The sequence below is a fragment of the Gadus macrocephalus genome, chromosome 4 (genome assembly GCF_031168955.1).
Source record: "Gadus macrocephalus chromosome 4, ASM3116895v1".
Taxonomy (NCBI): Eukaryota; Metazoa; Chordata; class Actinopteri; order Gadiformes; family Gadidae; genus Gadus; species Gadus macrocephalus.
In genome coordinates this window covers 15421531-15434030 of record NC_082385.1, presented here as the reverse complement: position 1 = coordinate 15434030, position 12500 = coordinate 15421531, and the positions used below count along the sequence as shown (strand labels likewise).

General features: G+C 44.4%; 1 protein-coding gene across 2 annotated transcripts in view; it reads left to right on the top strand.

Moving 5' to 3' along the window:
- The window catches only part of LOC132456195 (uncharacterized), a 50469-nt gene extending 37997 nt beyond the window's left edge, over positions 1–12472 (top strand). For both annotated transcript variants that reach the window (XM_060050494.1, XM_060050495.1), the window contains one exon: positions 9163–12472. In XM_060050494.1, the coding sequence (XP_059906477.1) occupies positions 9163–10007 (845 nt within the window). In that variant the 3' untranslated portion in view covers positions 10008–12472. The remainder of the gene's footprint in view (positions 1–9162) is intronic.
- Positions 12473–12500: the final 28 nt, after the last annotated feature.

Sequence of the window (12500 nt, the reverse complement as noted above, 5' to 3'; positions counted from 1 at the left end):
AATTGCTCCGAGCTATAGAAGCCCTCCATGTGAGAGGTGTGAAAAATAATTACCAATCAAATTAGCCCAGAGAAGGTCAAGTAAATAACCTTTAATTAATATACTTATTAATTAAGACCATGTCATAGGGGGGAGAGAGAATAAACAGCCGGAAGGATGTGAATGCACAAACCCAACGATCTACGGTCATCTCTGTATTTGACTCTTTGGGATGTGGGATGGCTTCTAGAGATTCATGGTTACCAACATGGAGGAGAATGTTTCCTCCTCTGTGTTCTGTTCTAACTCCAGAGAAGAAGAATGTCCGAATAAAACAAAGGAATCTAAAACAGGGAGACAGTCTGCGCCAGTTGTGAGCAAATGCTGCCTTATCAAGGGATCCCAGATTAGCAGTTGGGAAAATTCCACAGCTTTAATGTCACAGCCTTGCTCGTCGTTTTGGTTACTCTCTGTTGAAATCAAAAACATATTTTTTGGTTTCAGGGGTTGTTTTGTCACAGTGAATGCAACATGTTGAATTGAACTACTCACGATGATGGAGAACAACACAAAATACAATTCAGAGCAGTGTTGTCTGCTGCTCTGAATGTCAAAGAAACATTTGTGAGTCCTTGAAAATCCTCCTTGCTCCCCAATAGATACCTGGTATACCGAGCTATGGTCATCAATATAAATGTCGATGGATGAAATGCAAACACAACTTTCCAGAAACTAAGGAATGTATAGAAAAAAATAAAACATATTTTGATAACTAATAATAAAAGAAGTGATTAAAGAAGACTGATGACCAAACATGTACTATGACTCTAAACCTTGAGGCCCCTCGCTAAAAACTGCACTCTCAGATCTTCCCTATCTCCCCTAGCAACTGGACCACATGTGAGACGGTCGGTGGGTTTTATGGAAGCCAGGTCCTTCTCGGGGCTGCTGATAGGCTGCTTCTACCCAGTGACCCTCTCCACAAACACTGGCTTCCTCCTCCACCTCCTCCCCGCTCTGCCTTCCCATAACACTCTGCAGACAAAGGAGGTACGGTGCCAAGCTAAATACGAAGCAGACCACCTCTCCCCTCCGCTAAGTGTTGTTGGAACAAACCATGAACACACAAATCATTCCCGGTGTTGATTGTATTGGCTAAGCAGGGTGTGTGGCGTTCGTTGCGGTCACTAATAGGATGGTAATGACACGGTCATCAGAGTGTAAATACCTGAGGTCAAGGTTGTACTGACATGAAGCAATGAAGCTAATAGCCTGTATGTTTGCTGGTGGTACAACACTTAATCATAGGACCTGTTAACCAGACAGAGGAGCTCCAACAGGGGCCTCATCACCTCTTCATCGTCCCACCATTGATCAACTCTTTCTGGGGTTGAATGTCCAGCATGACCCCCTCATATTATGGGTTATGAAGGGGGTGAGCATGGGTGTGTAAATAATTCCACATGCAAGCACAGACACATGGAGGCACACATATACACATGCAGACAATTCAACACACACACACACACGCGCGCACACACACACACACACACACACACACACACACACACACACACACACACACACACACACACACACACACACACACACACACACACACACACACACACACACACACACACAGAGACTCACATAGACACCCACACAGGCACGTATAGACACACAAAGACACCCACACAGGCACGTATAGACACACAAAGACAGATCCACAGGATAATGCAAACAAACACACACACACACACTCAAACGTGCACACACACACACAAACACAGAGACATGAATAGACAAACACAGACAAATCCACACAAATAACTCATTCACACACTCTCATCCTGTCTTGTCTGACAACTCAAAGTATCGCTCACAACTTATTTTCATGTGATTGATATTCAGAATAACTGTAATCATCACAACCCATGTCTGGGGATACATCTCCATTTATTTCCCCAGGGCTTTCATCGAATCATAGTAGACCGCATTGTGCCCGTTCAGAACGGGACAAAGAGGAGCAACAGATCAGAGTGAAGAGGGGGCAGAAGAGTCCGCCATAGAGACGAGTACACCACCACAGACGTCCCTGACAACCTGAACTCCTCCCTCCCTGTCTCACTGGCTTTGTGTACCATTTCCGACATCACCTTCAGAGGTATACTCTGGTCCATTCAAACCTGCGATCCACGGCTGACGCTCCCCCACGCCGCCAACCCCAACGTCCGGCGCATCACGCACCTCCCCGCTGGAAAGTCTTCAAATCTCACGCGGCCCGCACTTAATGTCCAACAACTTGTCGTGACCACTTTAAACTCTGTGAGGTGGTGTTCAGTCCGGCCCTAAGCATTAGTGCTGGGCCTGTAGGGGTTATCTTAAGTGGCACTTTAGATAGCACCTGGCTCTGCCCAGCTTCACAACTGCATTTTTTTCTTTGCCAGACGTTTTTTCTTTCAGGTTCGCACAAAAGTTTGAGTCCCAAATCATCAACGCTATATGATGCGATTCAGATCACATCGGCATTAGGATCATTGTGTATTAATAAGGCCATTTGACCAATGACAAACGAGAAACCAGCCTCTTTCTTTTTCTTTCTCTCGCATGCAAGTACACTGCTACTGAAACACTGCTTATTGAGATACAGAAAACACAAAAGACCCAGCACCACCTCCACCTCCTCCAGCACCACCTCCACCACCTCCACCATGCCAGTGTGATTAAAGCCATACCCCCCCCCTCCCCCCCCCCCCTACTCCTTCCAGGCATTGTTCAGGCTGGAATGTCCAGGGGAGGGTTGGACCCGCTTGCAGGGGGTGGAGGAGGAATCAGGGCTCTCTCTGTGAAGCCTTCAATCACAGCAGAACCACAGCTCCCTCACGCCAGAGAACAGCCGGGACAACGCGGGACGCTGAGCCAAAGAACAGGGAGGAAGAGACCAAATTGGCAGTCGGAGTGTAATGTTTGTTAGGACTTAGTTATTGTTACGGTTAGGACTTAGTTTGTACAATGGATGGACTTAGTCAGTGTTATGGTTAGGACTTAGTCAGTGTTATGGTTAGGACTTAGTGTTATGTTTAGGACTGAGTTAGTGTTATGTTTAGGACTTAGTTAGTGTTATGTTTAGGACTTAGTTAGTGTTATGTTTAGGACTTAGTTAGTGTTATGTTTAGGACTTAGTTAGTGTTATGTTTAGGACTTAGTTAGTGTTATGGTTAGGACTTAGTGTTGTGTTTAGGACTGAGTTAGTGTTATGCTTAGGATTTAGTGTTATGTTTAGGACTGAGTTAGTGGTATGTTTAGGACTGAGTTAGTGTTATGTTTAGGACTTAGTGTTATGTTTAGGACTTAGTGTTGTGTTTAGGACTTAGTTAGTGTTATGGATAGGACTTGGTTAGTGGTATGTTTAGGACTGAGTTAGTGTTATGTTTAGGACTTAGTTAGTGTTATGTTTAGGACTTAGTGTTATGTTTAGGACTTAGTGTTGTGTTTAGGACTTAGTTAGTGTTATGGATAGGACTTAGTTAGTGTTATGCTTAGGATTTAGTGTTATGTTTAGGACTGAGTTAGTGTTATGTTTAGGACTTAGTTAGTGTTATGTTTAGGACTTGGTTAGTGGTATGTTTAGGACTGAGTTAGTGTTATGTTTAGGACTTAGTTAGTGTTATGTTTAGGACTTAGTGTTATGTTTAGGACTTAGTGTTGTGTTTAGGACTTAGTTAGTGTTATGGATAGGTCTTAGTTAGTGTTATGCTTAGGATTTAGTGTTATGTTTAGGACTGAGTTAGTGTTATGTTTAGGACTTAGTTAGTGTTATGTTTAGGACTTGGTTAGTGGTATGTTTAGGACTGAGTTTTGTTATGTTTAGGACTTAGTTAGTGTTATGTTTAGGACTTGGTTAGTGGTATGTTTAGGACTTAGTGTTATGTTTAGGACTTAGTTAGGGTCATGGTTAGGACTTAGTTAGGGTCATGGTTAGGACTTAGCTAGTGTCATGGTTAGGACTTGGTTAATGCTATGGTTAGCCTGACATCATCAGAATTGTTTTTGATTTGTCTGGAATCTTGAACCTCTTGACACCATTGGTTAGACATATCAGAGCAATGAAACGTGTGATATAGTGCTGAGCTGAAATTCAACTTTTACCAAATAGTACCGGAAGTAACGTAAACATCTACCTCATCAAGAAAAGCTTTAGGTGAAGTATGCTTAGATCGTTTAGAGAAAACATGCTGCATCCTACAGTTTGTGTCATACTAACGCGATTGCCAATGAAATAGACCATTCAATCCATATCAGTGGCAGCCATCTTGGTTGTCGGTTTTCATCGTCTCAGACACGCCCAATAGTAGATCAATAGTAGGTTGTGATCGGCCCGACCCGGGCCAGGGCCCCGTTTCCCGAAAGCATCGTTAGCCTAAGTGGATCGTGAATGCGTCATACGAGCATCATACAGTTTTCACACCATTTTCCGAAAGCATCGTTGGTAACGAACAAAAATGAATGAATGGTGCGTTGCATTTTTTATGTCTACAAATATTCTCCCTCAGTACGGAGCCCATTTCAGCACCGTGTCAGTAGACAGTTACAATCCTACGAACGTCGTGAGTGCAGTGAACACGCGTTCATGTTAAAGGTTGGGTATGGGATATGCGAAACGCCAGCAGATTTTGAAAATACACAACTCAAATGGTCCTACCCCCTCTCCTTCAACGCTGACTCTGAATCTACCCATTCTAAGTACATGGAGCGAACACTAGCCATTAGCTAGTTAGTTAGCTCCAGTAGCTACCGCAGGATAACAACAAACAGAAGCTTGCTCTGGGTCACGAGCTTTGAGTACGTGCTCGAAGGGGTCGCGCGGGGAGAGGGGGAGGGGGAGTGCAGTACGACCCTACCTGTTCCACAGATGATTGACTTGTTTAATTGACGTGTCAGTACTTCTAACTCAGTGGCTGTAAGTGGGTTATGATAAGGATTTCAAGTAATTTTGCAAAAATGGCCAAAAAAGAGAATTCCATACCCAACCTTTAAGAGGAGTTTCGGGAAACGCTCCAAAGACATTCACGATAGTTCGCAAGATCCATCGTGAGAATGTTCATACCAGCGAAGATCCATCGTTATCGGGAAACGAGGCCCAGGTCTGATGGAAATCTGTTCGAACAGGAGGGGGGGGCAGACCCATATGAAAATAAACCAGAGCACACAGAGTCATGTGGTTGGTTCCCAGAGAAGGTTACGGATAGCGGAACAGGAAGACCACCTCATTCCCCATCCTTTCTAATTGGCATGGTACGTGACACCTGCAGGTGATATTTCTTATGTTGTTCCACAATCGGACACAAAACACCTGTGTGCATGCAGGGAATAGGGACACCTGTGCTACACATTTTCAAGCACAAAGGCAAACCAGCATAGTTTAGAACGACATCAATTTCTGACCTGCCAATGGCAGAGGCAGGAGCAGCTTATCAGCGCTGTGTGGCCCGGCAGTGTTTCATTCATTCCAGCCTGTTTGATGTCTACATAAAGATGCATTCACTCCCAGGCAGAATCCTGCCTTATCTCTGCTGGCCAGAGCCGAACTGACGACACACGGGCACACACACAGACACACACGCGCACACACACGCGCACACACACGCGCACACACACACACACACACACACACACGCCCACACACACTGGTGACTGCAATCTGGTCAATGCCATTTCATCATTCCCCCAAGGAGTTCCTCTGCTGGATACCTCTCTGTCCACATCTATGGACCAATAGGAGCGCTAGCAGACAATGACAGGACAAGGCAGGGGTGCCTCCATTGGTTGGGAACAAGGAAGAGAGGGGAATGGTTTTAAACTCTGAGGAGAGAGGGAAGAGTTAGTGAGAAACAAGTGAGGGAAAACAGCACACTCAACAAATCAAAATAACAGCAATGCTGCCAATGATGACGACGTGAAGGTAAAGGAACAGAGGAAAACTGTGGAGCATAATATTGAGAAAGAAAAACATAGAGAGCAAGTGAAAATGAATAAAGGGGGCAGAGGTGTAGGGGGAGGGAGAATAAGGGCTGTGTTACCAGATGGTCTAAAGTCCATCCTCCTTTTCCGGCTGGTTCACAGGCTATCACCCACTCCAGACAACAGCTGGTGACTGAGCACCTCACCACTGACCTTACAAACAGTCGGTCAGACGCTGGGAGGGATGCCGGGGACCATCACACGGCTGAACACTGTTGTGGCGGTTTGAACCCTGATGTCCACATTTCAGGGCATTTCATTGATTCACTCTTATCAGGATGTAGAGAGAATTTCCACAAATATGACAAAGAATGCATTATAATCAATTGCCTACTCTAGTTTTGATGACCTGTATCTCAATTCAGTTTAAGTCGCCTTGGGTAAAAGTGTTTGACTGAATGATATGCATGTCAAAACGGTTAAAAGATATGTTCTGCCGGATGCTGACCTCCTTCTGTATCAGAGATTTTGTTTTAGTTCAGACTAACAGGAGTGTTGTTCTTGAAGTTCACTTGCATGCTGCCCGTGTGGGAAAACACTGCCATTTCTAAACTGACAACTGAAGTCTTGGTGGTCTTAAATAACAGAAAGGTCGGAAGAGGTAGGAAGTTATGCGTTGTGGGGCAGCAAATTGTGGGACATTGCTAGTAGGCTTCCCTGCGGCATCAATCCTCAAGTTTTGGTACTGCTATAAAAAGGTCAGAGAAACATTGTTGAGCTTTTTCATTTTTTACATTTTCCATAAAGTTGTTGCAGTCGAAATAGAGTCATAAATGTTAATGATTGATCGATTTTTCTGCCTTGTTTAGGCGTTTATTATGCAGATGTGGGATCTGTTCTCATGGTTTATTGTACAAATCTTTTTCAGCAGCTTATTTGTTATTGATATTGAAGTCATTCTGCTAGTATAATGATTTAAGCCTGCTGCGATGTAATGCAGTGTAACACACACTTTGCACAGTGTATCACCCACTTGACAAAGTGTAAAGGGTCAAATGGTGTAACCCACCAACAAACAAACACACACACACACACACACACACACACACACACACACACACACACACACACACACACACACACACCTGCACACTTTGGATCTTAACCTTGTGGCTGGAGGTCACTTCATGACAATGAATGACATTCATACAAACCGCAGAATGAATTATTTTACTGCTCCTCCTCATACAGAAACACTCACACACACAGAGACACACACACATCCGCATGGCTCTCAAAGAGATAATCACCTTGACAACATAACAATGCTAGCAGAGGCTAGCTTCCTCTTCACCATCGATTAGCCCTTGAAACAAATAAACAAAACACCTACTCTTTCCTTTCCACTTCTAGGCTAACTCACAAGGATTTTCCTCCCAGGAGCCGTTCCCTACACCTTGTTTGTTGTTTGACCACAGTGTCTTTGTATGGGGGCAGTTATGTTGGTAATGTCCAGAATGCTTTATGAGTGCTGTTCCTGCATCGCCTCCACAGCTGGAAGTGGTGGTGTGTTCAATTACAAGGTGAACTAATTCAGGCAGTCAGGCCTGTTAAACAGCAGACGGCTTATTAAGCCTAGCGTTGCCACGCAAGCCTAGAGAACTGAGGTTAGCGCTGCCAATCCAACCACGTGAAATGTGTTTGAGTGTGTGTGTGTGTGTGTGTGTGTGTGTGTGTGTGTGTGTGTGTGTGTGTGTGTGTGTGTGTGTGTGTGTGTGTGTGTGTGTGTGTGTGTGTGTGTGTGTGTGTTTTTGTGTGTGTGTGTGTGTGTGTGTGTGTGTGTGTGTGTGTGTGTGTGTGTGTGTGTGTGTGTGTGTGTGTGTGTGTGTGTGTGTGTGTGTGTGTGTGTGTGTGTGGCAGATGATATCAAAAGCCTGTTGGAGTTGGAAAGGGGAATCATACTGATGTTACGAAGAATAGTAGTCAATAATAAAGTCAATAATGACCCAAAAATGTATTCAGATTCTGATTATTTTATTGATTATGGCTGGATATTTGAAAAGCAGAGGCTAGCTTCCTCTTCACTCGAATGGCCCTTGAAACAAATCAACAAAACTCCTTCTCTTTCCTTTCATTTTTTATTGTTACGAAGAATAGTAATACAGAAAAGTAAAAAATGATCCAAATATGTATACAGATTCAGATTATTTAATGATTACGTGGGGATTTTTGAAATGCTCTTTTTCTGATAGTGAACTAACTACCTTATATTCCAAAAAAAAAAAAAAAAAAACACAATGTTGGTCTATACGCAGAAAGTTACGAACCAATGTACAGCTTGTCCAATTCTACATCAAACTCAAGAAAAGACAATTCATATGTGTTTGAATCGGTTGGCTCTACAACCTGTTCTCAGCGCTCTGTTATTTTGGTAGCCGGAAGCCAGCGATGTTCAGCGCAGCTCTGATACCTGTGAGGACAGGACCCTAACAGGAGAGCTGCATTCCTTCCGGGCATGTCTCGCTCTGCTCTGAACAAACCTTTCCCCTGCTCTGACCCCAAGGAATATTCCAGAGAGCCAGAATAAATATTATTGTTTTTTTGGTTATCGTGAAGACTGCAGATATTCTGTGTACGAACAGAGATGCTAAAAGGGAATCATGGTGGTTCTAGATGTACTGCGTTCAGTGAGTCTAGTACAAGATGCATTGTGTGTTGTTGAGGATGGGTGTTTGTATGTCAGATTTCAGCAGAAGGCTGTGTTGACTGAAGAAGGAATGTTCATGTTTTTGTCCTGACGCAATGTTTCGAGTAGATGCCTACATCTTGTGCAATGTCAACGTGTCTCTTCAGCCATGATTTTACTGATTCACTGAATCGGACGGACGTCTTGATAAGGAAGGCATCAAGCCCAGACCCCAACCCAAACGCAAACCATCTTCTGGTCTGTGGAGCAAATCACATTTTTAAGAAAGTCAAAGAAAGGCAGGGAAAACCCACTGCGGCTACTTTATCGACCGATCACAGAACAGTACAGCCCTGACATACAGAACAGTCAGGACAACCCTGGCATACACAACGGTCAGAACAGCCTTGACATACAGAACAGTCAGAACAGCCCAGACGCACAGAACAGTCAGAACAGCCCAGACGTTGCCCTTCATGCGACCACTGACTTGATAATTGATTTGTGTGTTTGTGTTTGTTTGTGTTTACCAGAGTCCCCCCCGGAGAGGACGGGGCGCAGACGGAGCATGCCTGGCAGCCCCCTGGACAAGACCCCCGGCGCCATGGAGACCACTTCCGCCGGCACCACCACGCCGTTCAGAGTCACCGTGAGTACTGTGAGTGTGTTTCAAAACGCACCGGCGCCTGGTCGTCATAGTGACGCCATTATCATCTACATCCATGTTCGCTCTCATGACCCTCCGCTCTCACGCTCTCTGTTCTGTCTCCCTCCGCTCTCTCTGTCTCTCTTCACTCCCTCTGTCCCTCTTCAGTCTCTATGTCTCCTTCCACTCTCTCTTTCTCCTTTCCCTCTCTGTCTCTCTCTGTCTCCCTTCTCTCTTTGTCTCCCTTCTCTCTCTGTCTCCCTTCACTCGCTGTGTCTCTCTTCACCCTATCTGTCTCTTTCTGTCTCCCTTCTCTCTCTGTCTTCCTCCACTCTCTCGGTCTCCCTTCACTCTGTCTCCCTTCACTCTCTCTGTCTCCCTTCACTCTCTCTGTCTCCCTTCTGTCTCCCTTCACTCTCTCTGTCTCCCTTCTGTCTCCCTTCCCTCTCTCTGTCTCCCTTATGTCTCTCTGTCTTCCTTCACTCTCTCTTTCTGCCTTCACTCACTCTGTCTCTCTTCACTCTGTCTCCCTTCTGTCTCCCTTCATTCTCTCTGTCTCCCTTATCAGTCGCTGTCTCCCTTCACCTTCTCTCTCTCCCCCATCCCTGTCTCTGTAAGCTGTTTCTGTCTCCCTACGCTGTCTCTGTCTCCCTAAGCTGTCTCTGTCTCCCTAAGCTGTCTTTGTCTCCCATAGCTGTCTCGGTCCGAGTAGGAGTTTTTCTCATGATCTAAGTTAAGAGCAAGTAAGATCTCCTCATGATACATCATTGTGGTTATCTCCTGTCTGCTGATCTGGCTGCCAGGTGGACCTGTGCCAGACTGAAACTTACCCACTGATGTTCCCAGTGGGTGCCTGGATGTTGAGTACAGACACGCCATGAATCCATGCTTTTAAGATCCCAATTTAGTGGGCAGTTTCCATTGGCTCAGTTTCTTTTCTGTAGGAATGAGAAGAGCGTCAAGACTGAACAACTTCCTCATCTGCAGACATGATGAATGTCTAATCTAACGCTTTCAATCGATCTATTTTGCTCTCTTTATCTATCCATCTCAATCTATCTCTCTCTCGCTCTATCTATCTGTCCATCACTCCATCAAACTCACTTTTGACTCACTCTTGCTCAACAGCACACACAAGCATGCACATGAATACACACACACAAATACACATGTACACACACACACACACACACACACACACACACACACACACACACACACACACACACACACACACACACACACACACACACACACACACACACACACACACACACACACACACACACACACACACATTCCCTGGCATATTCCCATCCACCATCAGATCTGATTTCAATCTGTAAATTAAAGAAGCGGCAAAATCTTTTAACTGAAAGATTAGCCGTGCAAATCTTAATCAATAACTCATGTGAGTGTGGAAATAAAAATGAACCGTAGGTGAGCAGTTAACACCTGTGTTGGTGCAAAGCCAAACTCTGTCTGAATTGCCTTACCCTTTCGCATAATATAGCCACTCAGGGTATAGTTTCTCAGAAGTACTCTCACAAATCACATGTTATATTAATATCTGAACATCTGATTGCAGACTAGCTAAAATGTGGCTAAACAAGGTGTTTCTCTCTGTTTGACTTCAAACTTGTTTTTACCAATCATGTCGCTGGAAGCGGGGATGTGTAAGTGCCTCACTGGCGAACACAAACTCTACCAGCAGTAGTAAACTGAAAAAGTGACAACACCGTGTATACTGGCAACTGTAGAAATGTGCTCGTTAAAATCCCTTTCTAAAACCCACAAACGCAAATTAGTTTCTCCTCATTAGAATATCTCTGTGATGAAACAGGCAACAAGCCTCTCGCTATATTGGGTTCCTGACCCGGGTTCTACATCGCCTCCCCAAAAAGTTCTGCTAGAACTTTAAGACTGGATCCCAGATCCCTCAAAAGCAACAAACCACCCCACCTTAAAGGGGGGTAGGGTGTGTGTTCAAGCCGGTTTGATGTGACTGGTTAAGAGCTAGAATACTTTAATTTCCTTCTTCTCACAGTGGCTAATTTCCGCCTGAATGCTATTCCCTAAAAATAGCTTCTCCTGGCTTCTCACTTCCTTGACGTTTGACTGCGGAAGCATATATATTTGGTTGTGGGTTTCCTGTGAAGGTAATTGCCTATCCTAAATATAAATTACAATATACAGTAGCAGAGCGAATGGTACCAGACCCCATATGGAGAGGAGTATGAAGTCGATTAAAAAGAGTTCAGGGAGGGTAATGGTTTTCAAAAGCTTCTAAGAATAACCACATGAAAGAAGTAATGGTCATGTTAAACTACAGAAGTCTGTGTGTGTGTGTATGGGGGGGGGGGGTATTTATGTGGTCTTTTGTCAATTGTTTTTTAGTACTGAGCACAAATCTATGTGAAAGAAAAATCTCAAGGACACAGTTTATGAACATAATCCATGGAGCAGGTTTCTGTGACATAAGTCCAGACTGGTCTAATATATGATGACTCGCAGAATATTTTGTGAGTGCAAGGCTATTGTACAATGCATTGGCGATGATGCCCCCACCAGCCTGAACCTGGCTTTAATTGTGCAGAAAGGAAAACAATTGTACCTGGTTGGAGAGTCAGTGGATTAAAAAAAATAGACAATGCTTCTTTGCTTCTCTTGTCAGTTGACCCTCCCTCCCTTACCTCAGAAAAGGGTCCCTTACCTAGCCCAGTGGTTCTGCTTTGGCCCGCACACTTCCTGATTCAAATCACACTGCTTGGAAATGAATGCTTATTTTAATGATAATCCGACAGACATAACGCCCAGTGAGTCTGTCTCTGTTCAACAAGAGATTGGTATGAAGATTGAGGCCCCCATCTGTGATGTGCTGGTGTTGAAGCCATCAGAACTGCTCGTTGCTTGATCATGATTGGGCTTACATTAAAAAAAAAAACATAACTGAACTGTCTTATGTAAACCCGGCTGAATCGTCCACCAGATATAGAGCATCCTCTTAAAGGACGCTACAATAGGATTTTCGTGAGGAAAAGGAAGGATTAGTTGAAAGCTTTTGTTTGTCCGTCACGTAATACTTCTATTGTTATGCATACAGCATGTATTATACACATATAGCATTTCTGAAGATTGGTGACTCATTTCTGCCTGGCCCAGCCCACGTACTGCCATCTTCTGACCTCTGGTGGTACTGCAGGGAACACAGCTTTGTGGTACTAC